Here is a 15,679-nt window from a genome sequence, read left to right as displayed (position 1 = left end):
ACCGTGTCAAAAGGTTTGCTGAAATCTAAGTAGATTACATCTACAGCACGTCCATGATTCAGTTCTCCGGTCACCCAGTCAAAGAATTCAATGAGATTCGTTTAGCACGATTTCCCTTTGGTAAAACCATGTTATCTCGGATCTTGCAATTATTGGCTTCCAGGAAATTCACTATCCTTTCCTTCAGCATTGCTTTCATTACTTTTCCAACAACCGAAGTGAGGCTTACTGGCCTGTAGTTTCCAGCTTCTTCCCTATCACCACTTTTGTGAAGAGGGACCACATCTCCCGTTCTCCAATCCCATGGAACCTCTCCCGTCTCCAAGGATTTATTAAACAAATCTTTAAGAGGACCCGCCAGAACCTCTCTGAGCTCCCTCAATATCCTGAGGTGGATCCCTTCCGGTCCCATGGCTTTGTCCACCTTTACATTTTCAAGTTGTTCATACACACTCTCTTCCGTGAACGGTGCTATATCCACTCCATTCTCATATGTACTTTTGCCAGTCAATTGTGGTCCTTCTCCAGGATAGTATCTATTTAGCAAATTTGCTTTTTCTTCATCATTATCTACATAGCAGTTCGCAGCATCTTTCAGTCTCACAATTCCCTTTTTAGTCTTCCTCCTTTCACTAATATACCTGAATAAATTTTTGCCACCCCTCCTTACATTTCTAGCCATTTGTTCTTCCGCTTGCGCTTTCGCCAGATGTACCTCTGTCGTGGCGTCTTTCAGTTTCATCCAGTATTCCTCTCCGTGTTCCTCTTCTTGAGTTTTTCTGTATTTCAGAAAACGCCAACTCTTTAGCCTTTATTTTCTCAGCCACTTGCTTGGAGAACCATATTGGTTTCCTTTTTCTCTTGTGTTTATTTACTGTCCATACATAAAGGTTTGTGGGCCTATTTATAGCTTCTTTCAGCCTGGACCACTGTCCTTCCACTTCTCGTTCGTCCTCCCAGCCCATCAGCTCCTTCCTCAGGTATTCCCCCATTTTACTAAAGTCAGCACATTTGAAATCCAGGACTTTGAGTTTTGAGTGGTCGCCCTCCACTTCAGCTGTCATATCAAACCAAACCATTTGATGGTCACTGCTACCCAGGTGGGCACCCACTCAGACATTTGACACACTATCCCCATTTGTGAGCACCAGATCCAGCGTCGCTCCCTCCTTCGTGGGTTCTGTCACCATTTGTCTGAGCAGAATACATTGAAAAGCATCCATGATATCTCTACTTCTTTCTGATTCCGCAGATGGAACCTTCCAATCTACATCCGGCAGATTGAAATCTCCCAGCAACAGCTCTTCTCTCTTCTTTTCCAACTTTTGAATATCTGCAATCAGATCTTTATCTAGTTCCTCCAATTGTGTCGGAGGTCTGTAGACAACACCCACGTGGACAGAGGTTCTATCATCTCTTTTTAAGGTGATCCATATTGCCTCTTCCTTTCCCCAGGTCCCTGTCACTTCAGTCGCTGCGATATCATTTCTCACATACGGAGCTACTCCTCCACCTTTACGACCATCTCTATCCTTCCTTAATAGATTATAGCCTGGTATGTTTGCATCCCATTCATGGGAACCATTGAGCCATGTCTCCGTGATTGCAACAACGTCTAAGTCTTCCTCCAACATCAGGGCTTGAAGGTCAAGAACTTTATTGCTTAGACTGCGAGCATTTGTGGTCATCGCTTTCCATCTACATTTCTGTGGAATTTTTTTCTTCTGTTTAGTTTGTTGTTTAGTCTCACTTCCTGCTGCATTGGTAAGAAGTGATTTGCTAAGATTGTTGTTTTCATTGCTTTCTTTTCTACTGACGCATTTTGTCTTTAGCTTTAGCTGGGGGTGACCACTTGATGTGAACTGCCTCCATATGCCACCCCCACCTTCTAGTTTAAATGCCTAGAAATATATTGTCTGAATTTCTCCCCAAAGATTTATTTTCCTGCTGCAGTGAGATGCAGCCCATTGGTACAGTATAGTCTTTTGTTTTTCCATGTATTGCCCCATCCTCCCATATACCTAAATCCTTCTTGGTGACACCAGGCTTTGAGCCAGCTATTGAAATTCTCAGTACTTTGCAATCTTTTCTCTCCCTTTCCAAAGGGTAGTACTTCAGAGAAAGCTATTGTTTGTATCAAAAATTTTAACCCCTCTCCCAGCTCCTGAAAAGCTCTCTGCGTGGCAAGTGGGGTATTACTGGACAAGTCATTTGTTCTCAGGTGGATAACAACATCAGTGTTGGACTCCTTAGTTTCTTCTCTGATTATAGAGATTATTTGCTAGTGTAGAGCACAAGCAGCAGGTGCAGGCAGACCTGAGCTGTGCTGGGGATAGACCCTCTAAGTGGTCACGGGGTAACCCCAGGCAGGTGGCTAGGTGTTTCCTGACATGCCCGCAGTAGTAAAAGGTGGTCTTGGCATGTGGCGATCCCACGCACGGATGCCACCGCAGGCCACCTTTTACTGCCATTTGATAAAGGGTCCCTTAATGTGTTACCACTCAAAGCATGCACTATCATCCTGAATTATCTTTAGGCTTGAGGCTTATAGGGTTTACGCTTCTGGGAGGGGGTTGAGGAGGCAAAGGGAGGGAGCAAGGGAAAGGCTTAGAGAGGAGTAGGGGAGCCGGGTAGGGCTGAGTAGTTGATTAACATATAACATAAATAACAATTTATAATTTGCTGTACCTCTCAGTACTAAGTGGAACACAATCCCAAGAAGCTGGAAATTACCAGGAATTACAAATAACAAAAAGTAATGATATAGTCATAATACTAATACAGCCATCTCTACTCTACCCTGTTCAGATATCAGTTTTTACTGCCTAGTACACATTGTTGATAGAGAAACATTTTAATATTCCATCTAAACATTTTATAATTCTGCAGAGATGCTAAGAAAGGAGGTATCTCCTTTCCAAATTTTGCTGCCTGAAAGGCCAATAGTTTCTCAAACAATTTTAATCTCCTTATACCGCTAGAAGTAGGGAAGAGGAAGAAATTAGGCTTCCTGTATAACTTAGATGGATTAGTGAATAAGCAATAATCGTGCCAGTAGTAAGGAGCTGTTCCATTTGGCATTCTAGGTAAGAGAAATGTTTTATATTGTTTTTCTGACCAACAATAGTATACAAAGGAAATTGACTAGATGTTTTATTCTTTGGTAGAATCATTGAATTGCGGACCACACTCTGAGGCAGCGAATTGTGAAACATACCACATGTAGGTGGAGGCGTCCGTGTACTGCACTTTCTGTAATTGTGAGAAGGAGTAAAAGTGTTTTAAAGTATTTTGATACAATTTGAAAAATATTTGATAAGAATAAAGTTCATGATGGTTGGAATACAAAAGAAATTTGAATCTGAGTGATGATATAAACAGTCTTAATGAGTGAACAGCTGGGTTGAAGAATATTTATACACGTAGTTACCTTTGCTGATTGGTAGACCAAGTAAGGAGATACATAGGAATATTATAGGCATCTACACAGTTAGCGTGCGCTAATGTTTAGTAAACAGGGCCCTCATTTTCCTACAAGAAGGAAAACTCAAAAGCAAGCGATCTTTCAACAGAAAACTATTTTTACATGAAGAGATTGCTATTAAGTCCATCAACTGAACAGGTTGAGTGCCATTAATAATTCTGAAACAAAAAAGCTTAAAAATAACCCCTGCTGAAACAGGCAACCAGTGTAATTTCCTAAATATTGGTGAAAATTGGTCAGATTTATTTAATGTAAATGTTAACCTAGCAGCTGTATTTTGTAAAAGTTTAATTTTCTTCAAAATGTAAATCGAGTTATAGTAATCTAAAGGGTCCTTTTGGAGGAGTGGCCTAGTGGTTAGGGTGGTGGACTTTGGTCCTGGGGAACTGAGGAACTGAGTTCAATTCCCACTTCAGGCACAGGCAGCTCCTTGTGACTCTGGGCAAGTCACTTAACCCTCCATTGCCCCAGGTACAGATAAGTACCTGTATACAATATGTAAGCCGCATTGAGCCTGCCATGAGTGGGAAAGCGTGGGGTACAAATGTAACAAAAAAAAGCCATGGTAAAAAAGTGGTCTGCAGTAGTGTGGGCGCATGTTTTTGGCGCACGCTGGGCCATTTATTACCGCACCTGGGAAAAAAGGCTTTTTTCAATGGGAGCAGTAATTGGCTGTGCACTAGAATTAAAGATAGCGTGTGGCTATATACTGCCTGAGCCCTTACTGCCATCCATTGACCTAGCAGTAAGGGCTTACACACTACATGTGCAGTACTCATGCAGTGTACACCAATGTGGCTGCACGGCTGATTACCACCAGGAACGCCCCCCGCAATAAAAAATAGAAAAATATTTTCTACTGCGGGAAAAGCATGCGCCAACTTCAATATTACCACCGGTTGGGCACACTACCTGGGCGGTAGTGTCGATTTGGCGTGCGCAACACACATGGTAGCCATACCATCAATGTGTAAAAGGGCCCATCAATGTGTTAAAATCAAATTTTGCAATAAAAGTCTTAGCATAGCTAATTTTAATCCTTATCAGAAAAAAGTGTAGTCCCTGAGTGGGACCCTACCTGTCCTTCCAACTATCTCCCCATCTCCCTCCTCCTTTTCCTATCCAAGTTACTTGAACGTGCTGTTCACCGCCATTGCCTTGACTTTCTTTCATCTCAAACTATTCTTGATCCACTTCAATCTGGCTTTCGCCCCCTTCATTCAACTGAAACAGCGTTTGCTAAAGTCTCCAATGATCTGTTCCTGGCCAGATCCAAAGGTCTCTATTCTATCCTCATCCTTCTCGATCTATCTGCTGCTTTTGACACTGTTGATCACAGCCTACTCCTTGATACGCTGTCCTCACTTGTATTTCAGGACTCTGTTCTTTCCTGGTTTTCTTCTTATCTCTCCCAGCGTACCTTTAGTGTATACTCTAGTGGATCCTCTTCTACTTCTATCCCACTGTCAGTTGGTATACCTCAGGGATCTGTCCTGGGACATCTTCTTTTCTCCATCTATACTTCTTCCCTTGGTACTCTGATCTCATCCCATGGTTTTCAGTATCATCTTTACGCCGAGGACTCCCAGATCTACCTCTCCACACCAGAAATCTCAGCTGAAATCCAGGCCAAAGTATCAGCCTGCCTGTCTGGCTTTGCTGCCTGGATGTCTCAGCGCCATCTTAAACTAAATATGATGAAGACTGAGCTTCTTATCTTTCCCCCTAAACCAACCTCTCCTCCTCCCCCATTTTCTTTCTGTGGATAACACTCTTATCCTTCATGTCTCATTAGCTCATAACCTTGGGGTCATCTTCGACTCCTCCCTCTCCTTCTCTGAACATATTCAGCAGACTGCTAAAACCTGTTGTTTCTTTCTCTATAATATCACCAAAATTCGCCCTTTCCTTTCTGAGCACACTACCAGAACCCTTATCCACACTCTTATCACCTCTTGCTTAGACTATTGCTTCTCACAGGTCTCCCACTTAGCCATCTCTCTCCTCTTCAGTGTGTTCAAAATTCTGCTGCACGACTAATATTCCACCAGTGTCGTTATGCTCATATTAGCCCTCTCCTCAAGTCACTTCACTGGCTTCCTATCCGTTTCCGCATACAGTTCAAACTCCTCTTATTGACCTATAAGTGCATTCACTCTGCAGCTCCTCAGTACCTCTCCACTCTTATCTCTCCCTACATTCCTCCCCGGGAACTCTGTTCACTGGGTAAATCTCTCTTATCTGCACCCTTCTCCTCCACTGCTAACTCCAGACTCCATTCCTTTTATCTTGCTGCACCATATGCCTGGAATAGACTTCCTGAGCCGGTACGTCAAGCTCCATCTCTGGCCGTTTTCAAATCTAAGCTAAAGCCCACCTTTTTGATGCTGCTTTTAACTCCTACCCTTATTCACTTGTTCAGAACCCTTATTTTATCATCCTCACTTTAATATTCCCTTATCTCTTGTTTGTCCTGTTTGTCTGTCCTAATTAGATTGTAAGCTCTGTCGAGCAGGGACTGTCTGTTCGTGTTCACGTGTACAGCGCTGCGTACGTCTAGTAGCGCTTTAGAAATGATAAGTAGTAGTATACAGTAATCAAGGTTTTGTTATAGGTTAGGGCTGGAACCAGCATTCACTGGGAAGCCATTGGCTCAAAATCCACTCTGCACTCGTCTGGATACAATAACTCAGCCCAGACAATGTTTGCTGTGAATCAAAAGGGTTTACTAAAACTTGGAGTTGTAAGTAACAGGGACAGCTTTTTACAGGTAGAATCAAAGCAAAAATAAGTTCCAACATTTACAGTCTCTTAATTCTAGCCCAAATGGGAGCGACTCTAATTTTTTTAGGGGCCCTTGTACTAAGCCGCTAAGTGTCTACGTGTGCCCAACGCACGCCAAAATGGAGTTACCGCCCGACTACCATGTGGCTCTTGCGGTAATTTCATTTTTTGCACACATCCGATACGTGCGTCTGAAAAATATTTTTATTTTCAGGCATTTGGCACGCATAGGTCATTACCGCCTGGTTACCATGTGAGACTTTACTGCTCGGTCAATGGTTGGCAGTAAGGTCTCAGACCCAAAATGGATGTGCAACAATTTTCATTTTGCCGCACTTCCATTTTCTGCAAAAAAAGAAAAAAAAGCCTTTTTTAGAGGCCCGCTAAAAAATGGATCAGCGTGTGCCCAAAACCCGCACCTACACTGCAAGCCATTTTTCAGCACACCTTTGTAAAAAGACCCCTTAAACTCTGAGACTCTCGGCAACTTCCTCGTGGTCCCCTCTTGCTTCTCAGGTTTAGATTTTAGGTTGTTTATTTCCCCCTTCTGCTCTGAAAGATGTGGTGATGGTCTGGTTCCAGTTTCAACTAATACGTAATTCTGGTGCAGCACCTAAAAGCTTGGGTACTGCTTTCTACTCCTTCCTTCTCCAGGTGCACCAGCTGGGCAGGCTAGAGATTCTCTTCTCTTTGCTATGTGATGCAATGGCTAGGGAAACGGGAGTCAAAGATACAGAATTTCAAATAGGGCTGGGAGCTTTAGTTTCCATTGAAGAGGGGTCTCCTTCCACCATGTCAGTCACTAGTCAGGAGAGCCCTCCCCTTTTTCCTGAATTCATAATAGACTCACATGGAGGGGCATAATCGAATGGGGTGACCATCTCTAAGGGCGCCATCTCTGTCCCGGTGAAGGGCGGGGAAACTTGTATTATCGAAACAAGATGGGCGTCCATCTTTCGTTTCGATAATACGGTCGGGGACGCCCAAATCTCAACATTTAGGTCGACCTTAGAGATGGTTGACCTAAATGTTGAGATGGTCACCTTAGAGATGGCCGTCCCCGGTATTCGGCCATAATGGAAACCGAGGACGCCCATCTCAAAAACGACCAAATCCAAGCCCTTTGGTCGTGGGAGGAGCCAGCATTCGTAGTGCACTGGTCCCCCTCACATGCCAGGACACCAACCGGGCACCCTAGGGGGCACTGCAGTGGACTTCATAAATTGCTCCCAGCTGCATAGCACCCTTACCTTGTGTGCTGAGCCCCCCAACCCCCCAACCCACTCCCCACAACTGTACACCACTACCATAGCCCTAAGGGGTGAAGGGGGGCACCACTACCATAGCTCTAAGGGGTGAAGGGGGGCACCTACATGTGAATACAGTGGGTTTCTGGTGGGTTTTGAAGGGTCACATTTACCAGCACAAGTGTAACAGGTAGGGGGGATGGGCCTGGGTCCGCCTGCCTGAAGTGCACTGCACCCACTAAAACTGCTCCAGGGACCTGCATACTGCTGTCATGGAGCTGGGTATGACATTTGAGGCTGGCAAAAAAAAAAATTAAAAATTTTTTTTTACGGTGGGAGGGGGTTGGTGACCACTGGAGGTGTAAGGGGAGGTCATCCCCGATTCCCTCTGGTGGTCATCTAGTCAGTTTGGGCACCTTTTTGAGGCTTGGTTGTGAAAAAAATGGACCAAGTAAAGTCGACCAAATGCTCGTCAGGGACGCCCTTCTTGTTTCCATTATCGGCTGAGGACACCCCTGTGTTAAGCACGCCCCAGTCCCGCCTTCGCTACACCTCCGACATGCCCCCGTGAACTTTGGTCATCCCTGCGACGGACTGCAGTTGAGTGTGCCCCAAATCGGCTTTCGATTATGCCGATTTGGGCGACCCTGAGAGAAGGACGCTCATCTCCCAATTTGTGTCAGAAGATGGGCACCCTTCTCTTTCGAAAATGCCCCTGTAAAGGTCTCACCAGTCCTTAAGAGAGCAGAACCCTGCAGTAAAATGGATATTTTGTACCTTCATGCTTTTGTAGTGCAGAAAATGCAAGCGTGCCCAATCCTGCCTACAGCAATGCCCACTTTTCACACATGTTAAGATATGTATACTGTCATTCAGCATGCATAAGGGGCAATAAACAAACCTTATGTTCTTGAAGGTGAACACAAATTTACCCACATAAAGGGGTCCTTTTACTAAGATGCGCTGAAAAATGGCTTGTGGTAGTATAGGCGCGGGTTTTGGCCGCACGCTGATCCATTTTTCAGGACGCCTATAAAAAAGGGCTTTTAAAAATTTTTGCCGAAAATGGACGTGTGGCGAAATCAAAATGCCGCGCATCCATTTTGGGTCTGAGACCTTACCACCAGCCATTGACCTAGCAGTAAAGACTTATGTGGTAACCTGGCAGTAATGACCTGCATACGTCTGATACACGCATCCAAAAATAAAAATGATTTTTTGGAACATGAGTATTGGACGTATGCCAAAAATGAAATTGCCTCAAGAGCCACGTGGTAGCCATGCGGTAACTCCATTTTGGTGCACGTTGGGTGCGCATAGATGCTTACGCGGTTTAGTAAAAGGGCCCCCAAATCTTTCACTTACTGTCTTCAATGGGATCAAATCAGCATTTATGGAACCATAAATTCTCAACAGTTAACAATAGGAAGAAAAAAAAATCAGTCACATCTGAATCAACAAAATATATGTTTGTGCCCAAAACAGAGATTGTAAAAATGTAATTGCTTACTCGTAGTTGTTCTCTCATGAAAACAGTACAATAAATCATTTTACCCACCTCCTTCTTCTCTTTCTTCTATTACTACATTTTCACATTTCTGTAGCACTATTGGGCTTAAGCTGTTAAGAGACATCATTGTTCCATGGATCTTACAACCTAGTTGAGTGAAACCAGTATTAAAAATAAAACTTGTTTAATTGATCAGGAAAAGGTAAGAATTTTGGATTCAAAGAGGTGGGACTTTAACAGGAGTTGAATACAGCCAGAAATAGGGCAGGCCATTCCAGGTACAAGGTGCAGCAAGGAATTAGCAGTGGAAAAGAAGAACACCGATAGGTGCAGCTTGCTTGGTGACTTGAGTTCTGAAGAGGGGTGTATGAGGAGGTCAGAGGATCAATAAACATGTAACTGCAGAATGAATGCCCTTGTAAATGAGAAGAAGTAGTTTAACCTGAATGCAGAAGTAGATGAGCCAATGCAAAGCCATGAGAAGAGGAATACTATAGTTGTAATTATCTTGGAGAAAGATAAGCCAATATATGAATTTTAAATAGATTGTATCAGAAAAGAGGGTTCAGTAGCAGACTTTTGAGGAGAATGTTGCTGTAGTCCAAGCAAGAGGTAGTAAGAGTAGATAAAGATTTTCATTTTATGTTTAAAGGAAGTAGCAAATTTTAGTGATGCTGCATATAAGACATTTTAGCAATTTTTTTGGATGTATTCAGAGAAGAGTGAAAAGGGAAAAGGGAGGAAATATAAGAAATTATCTTTAGGCCATGTTAGGTTTAAGGTACTGGTGGGATATCCAGGTAGCTGTGTTAAATAAACTGAGATCTAAGACCCGCCTCTGCCTTTGGCTGTGTTGGGGAAAACACGAAACTTTTTCTTTAGTATCACTTGTGCTGCTGTTATCAGAGAACAATTGCAAGTAAGAAATGATCTTTTCTTCTTCTGCCTAGTCCAAGAATGCTGTCTTACCAACACTGCCAACCTAAAGAGCAGGAACCTAAATTGGAGCCTTATTCAAACAATGTTAGGGTATATTCTTTCTTTGATATTGTTTGTAGGTCGCTGGTTAAAAGATCTTTTTTTTTTTCTATTTTATAGGAAGCAGCAATACTTACACATCCTCACTTGAAAAGAGTAGTGACTCAGCAATTGACAGAAGTGGACTACGGAAAGGAGGTTCACCTAGCAAGGTTCCAGAGCCCAACTTTGAATTTGTCCTCCTACAGGTAAAGAGAAAAAAAATGATTGGAATCACCCATGTGATGCAGTGTAGGGTGTATGCCTCAAGATATGATGATCAGCAGCAAAATAAAGCAGTTATGAAGAAAAGATGGGAAGTAGTGGGGAGATGAGAGTTCAAATGTGATATCTCTAGGTGGTGAGGGACAAGTAATGGCTACAGTAGGTGATATTTTCACTGTCAAATTTCCTTTTTCATGACATTCCGTGCTTTAAAATGTGTTTCAATATGTAATAATCTCATTGGGCTTTATGGGGGTAATTTTATAAAGTCATTTTTGCACATGTGGCTGTTTATAAAATTCTGATAGGTATAAAAGTATATGTGTTGACACGATGTCATATACTGTGCTGGTAGATATGTACAGGGGTGAGTTTGTGTGTAGATTATAAAATATGCTAATTTATGTGCATACTTAAGTAATCTAGATATGGACATTTACACCTGCTGTGTAAATATCCAAGCCTGCAATGTAGATGTGATATCTGTCGCTTACCCTAGTATTAAAAGACATGTAGGGTCCTGTTTACTTAGCTGTGCTGTAGGCGTGCTAGCTTTTTTAGCATGCGCTAAAAATTAGTGCGCGCTAATGCTAGAGACAAGACACCCATATATTCCTATGGGTGTCTCTAGTGTTAGCACACACTAAAAATGCTAGCATATCTTAGTAAACAGGGCCCATAGACTCCTGTGTGTCTTTATAAAAGTGCTTAAGACACCTACTTGCCCTTTTAAACAAGGTATCCCCTCTAAAATTACACTCTATTCCCCTCACGCTAACAGGGAACTCAAATTTAAAAAAAAACTTTATTTTGAAAATATTCATAAAGAATAACAAAAATGCTCCAACATCATTAAAGGCAGTTAATATCAACCATTCCCTTCCTGCCAGCCCCCTTCCCAGGAATGGTGCCTCTTATCACTGGGAACCCTGATCGGGTGTGGCTCTTCAAGTTTCATATATACACCATATTTTATAAAAGGTAACTAAGCGTCCTTGTCTGAATATCGTCAGTTTAGACATTTGAAAAACAAAATCCATTTTTTGGAGGATGCGAGATAAAGATGGCAAGGAGTATTGTTTCCAAGACTGTGACAATAGTCACTTTACCAGCCATGAACAGATATATCACCAGCTTATGATGATCCATCTTAATTTCCAAAGGCTTGAAATGTAGCAGGCAGTAGTCTGCCTGTTGAGGGTAAGGTTTGTGTATCATTTGTTGTACTAGATCCAAAATGGAGGTCCAGTAGGGCTGAACTATTGGGCATGTCCATCAGATGTGATAAAAAGTTCCCTGACCTCTCTATTCTCTCCAACAATGATCAGAGGTCTTAGGAAACATCTTCGGTAACTGCTCGGGAGTATAATACCAGCGATAAAAAATTTTAAAACCATTTTCAACAAGGTTACTAGCTATAGAGACTTTAAACAGATATTTGAATCTCTTCTCCCAACATGCTGAGGAGTCATTATGGTCTAAGTCAGCTTCCCATTTAGATAAATACTTTTGGAGAGGGGTATGATACAATAATAAAGCCAAAAACAGGAGAGAAATACTTCCCTTTCCCCGCCTCCTCTCATTGCTCTTTCCAGCATAGCTTCCACCAAGCTCATTTCTTCCCGAGCTTTATGATATGAAATTTCTGACCTGCCTGTAGTGAAACATTTCTCTAATCACCAAGCCATATTTATCCCAAAGGTCCAAGAATGATATAAATTCACCCTCCTCCCATTGTTTATACATTGAGGGGCATAATCGAAAGGGATGCCCAAGTTTTGCTGAGGATGTCCTCGCAAAACGTCCCTTGTGGACGGGCGGGGAAACCTGTATTATTGAAACAAGATGGACGTCCATCTTTCATTTCGATAATACGGTCGGGGACGCCCAAATCTTGAAATTTAGGTCATCCCTACAGATGGTCGTCCCTAGACTTGGTCATTTTTGATTTTCGGCTGTAATGGAAACCAAGGACGCCCATCTCAGAAACGACCAAATGCAAGCCCTTTGGTCATGGGAGGAGCCAGCATTCATAGTGCACTGGTCCCCCTGACATGCCAGGACACCAACTGGGCACCCTAGGGGGCACTGCAGTGGACTTCATAAATTGCTCCCAGGTACATTTACCACCACAAGTGTAACAGGTGGGGGGGGGGGGGGGATGGGCCTGGGTCTGCCTGCCTGAAGTGTACTGCACCCACTAAAACTGCTCCAGGGACCTGCATACTGCTGTGATGGACCTGAGTATGACATTTGAGGCTGGCATAGAGGCTGGCACAAAATATTTTGAAAGATATTTTTTGAGGGTGGGAGGGGGTTAGTGACCACTGGGGGAGTAAGGGGAGGTGATCCCCGATTCTCTCCGGTGGTCATCTGGTAAGTTCGGGCACCTTTTTTTGCCTTGGTCATAAGAAAAACAGGACCAGGTAAAGTCGTCCAAATGCTCGTCAGGGATGCCCTTTTTTTTCCATTATGGTCGAGGACGCCCATGTGTTAGGCACGCCGAAGTCCCGCCTTCGCTACACCTCTGACACGCCCCGTGAACTTTGGTTGTCCCTGCGACGGAAAGCAATTGGGGACGCCCAAAATCGGCTTTCGATTATACCGATTTGGGCAACCCTGTGAGAAGGATGCCCATCTTCCGATTTGTGTCGAAAGATGGGCGTCCTTCTCTTTCGAAAATGAGCCTGATTGTGTCCCTAGTCCCTGGTGGGAAGAGGAGAGCATATTGCACCACAATTTGAAGATGATAAAGTCTGTCTGGGAAACATTTAGTACGGATCATATACCAAGTTGCAAGGGATAACTTATGTACTTTGGTACCCTCTAATTATTTTCAGAAGATCCTTTTTTTGGCAACCAACAAACTGCCCATATCAAAAATGTACCTATCCAAGATTGCTCCCATTGGATCCAATTTTTTGGGGTGCCAGGGATCCATTCAGCCAGCACCTGTAACTGAGCTGCCTGGTAATAAAGCAAAACATTTGGGACACCCGTGCACACCTTAAGTTTAGGCTGATATTACATGGCACTACCTGCCCTAGGTGGGTGTTTCCTCCAAAAATATAGGCAAAAATCTTTTGATTCAGCTGCTGAAAGAAGTGTTTAAGGATAGGTAGGGGAAGGGCCAAAAACAAATACAGAATTTTAGGTAAAATCATCATTTTTACCACTTGAATGCAACCCACCCAAGAATATATTTAAACCCTCCCATCAGTATAGCACCTCTGTTAGTTCTTGGAGTTTGGAAGGAAAATTAACTTGGTATAAGCCATCCAAAGTGGCAGTAACATGAACTCCAAGATATTTAATAGACTTCTGAGCCTAGGGAAACATGAATCATTGCTTCATGTTACCTCTGGTTCCATTATATTAAAATTTAAAATATCTGATTTATTCATTTTAACTTTGAAGCTGGACATCTCTCCATACTGTGTCAATACCGTAGTGACCCAATGAAGGGACTCTGCAGGGTCTGTTAAAGAGAATGTCAACCCCAAATCCCCAGATCAGCTCTTACCACTTGAGTCAAGGGCTCAATTGAGATTGCAAAAAGCCAGAGGGATACTGCACAGCCCTGGTGCATACCATAATGTATTTCAAAAGGTTTAGTGAAGGAGCCATTAATCTTTAAACCTGCTAAAGGGCTCTTATACAACAGTTGTACCCAGGCAAGGTAGCAACCTGTGATGCCTATTTTATCCAACACTGAGAACATGAAAGAACAGTACACCCTATTGAAGGCTTTTTCTGCATTGATCAATAATAATGTGGGTGTATGTTCCATTTGGGCCTACTGTATCAAATGTAATAGACATCTGATATTATGAAACATTTGTTTGCCTAAAATAAATCCCGCTTGATCCTCATGGATCAATCGGAGAAAAACATTTTGGAGCCTACAAGCCATAATTTTAATAAAAATTTTGTAATTGATGTCAAGCAATGATATTGGCTTATAAGAAGCACAAGAGGAGGGGGCTCTTTCCCAGTTTCAGTAACATCGTCACTACTGTGAGGCACCAAGAATAAGGCAACTCTGCAGCCTCATCAAAAACAGCAAAGACCCACAGCAGTAAGAGAGCCAAAACCTACCAAAAGTTTTATAAAACTAAGCTGGGGTCTTATTGTGGGGAAGATTCTTAATAGCTCACTGGATCTCCTCCAGCTCATTCAGTCTGGACAATTGAGCTGCATCACCTGATATTAGGGTAGAATGGTTCATCCTTTCTGGGTAAGCAGATATATCATCCTGCCAGAGTAAATGATCAGGCCTATAAAGAGTATCATAAAATCAAGAGAACCCAGCCTTTAACTTTTCAGTCATGGTACATACACCTTGTTTTCATCTGTAATAGAAAATATATAGTTGGTTGTGCCTGTTTTTTTTTTTTTTAAGTTTATGGGCCAGCCAACTACTAGCATGATTCCAGCTCTAAAGTGCGCTTGCTTAACTCTCTGGAGCCCATCTGATATCTCAACTAATTGTACCTCACTGAGTGCAAGACGCAAAGCATGAAACCACTCCGTATAAGATAAATCAGATTTGTTCCTTTTCTGGGCCTCTTCCAACTGACTAAGTTGGCAATAAAGGGATCATTCCTGAACTAAATGGTGTTTAAGATGGGCTTGAAAGGCTATAATACATCCCCTCATAACCGCTTTAAGACCCTCCCACAAAATAAGAGGATCTATATCCTCTATATTATTCAAATCTATATATTCTTGGAGATTTTTTTCTAACAATGCTACATTATGGGGATCCATTAAAAGAGCATTGGTCATGTGCCAATATTGTTGACCTAAACGCTCGCCTTCAGTAGTTATAGCTAGGAGCACTGGCGCATGGTCAGATCAGGTGCAGGCCTATATAGATATAACCTGCGTAGAGCGTAAAGTATCCAGCTGCGGGTCAAGTGTAATATTAAAATCCCCTCCCAAAAAGAGGCACCACTCCCCGTGGGGCTGCAGAACAAGGCCCAGATCATCCAGAAACGCTCCCTGGTCCTCATTAGGGGCATAGACACAAATAATACTATAAAGAGTGTCTCCCAGCTTTAGTTTCATTAAAAGATAGTGGTCATTCTTATCCGGAAGTACCTGCTTAATTTGCCAGGGATAGGCCACTGAAAGTGCTATCAAAACTTCCCCAGTTTTGTTCTGGGAACAATTTGAAGCAAACAATATTGTGGGGTATTTTTTATGTACTACCAGGCGTTCATGCTTAGATTTCAAATACATCTCCTGGATGAAGGCCACATCTGCATGCAGACACAGCCATTCTTTAAACAGCATTTGACATTTTACTGGGGTATTCAAACCATGTACCTTCAAAGTCACACAAGTAAGATCTGACATTCATCAATGCAGTCTAACTTACACAATAAATTGAGTACAAGCTATTTATCC

The 15,679-nt window shown here is 42.7% G+C and overlaps 1 protein-coding gene across 1 annotated transcript in view; it reads left to right on the top strand.

The window, feature by feature from the left end:
- The window catches only part of AGBL5 (ATP/GTP binding protein like 5), a 557,199-nt gene that overhangs the window by 493,867 nt on the left and 47,653 nt on the right, over positions 1 to 15,679 (top strand). The window contains 1 exon segment of the mRNA XM_030198622.1: positions 10,124 to 10,251. Coding sequence (XP_030054482.1) covers positions 10,124 to 10,251 — 128 coding nt within the window.

The sequence above is a fragment of the Microcaecilia unicolor genome, chromosome 3 (genome assembly GCF_901765095.1).
Source record: "Microcaecilia unicolor chromosome 3, aMicUni1.1, whole genome shotgun sequence".
NCBI lineage: Eukaryota > Metazoa > Chordata > Amphibia > Gymnophiona > Siphonopidae > Microcaecilia > Microcaecilia unicolor.
The sequence above is the reverse complement of the archived record's forward strand: the minus strand, read 5'-3'. Positions and strand labels throughout refer to the sequence as shown.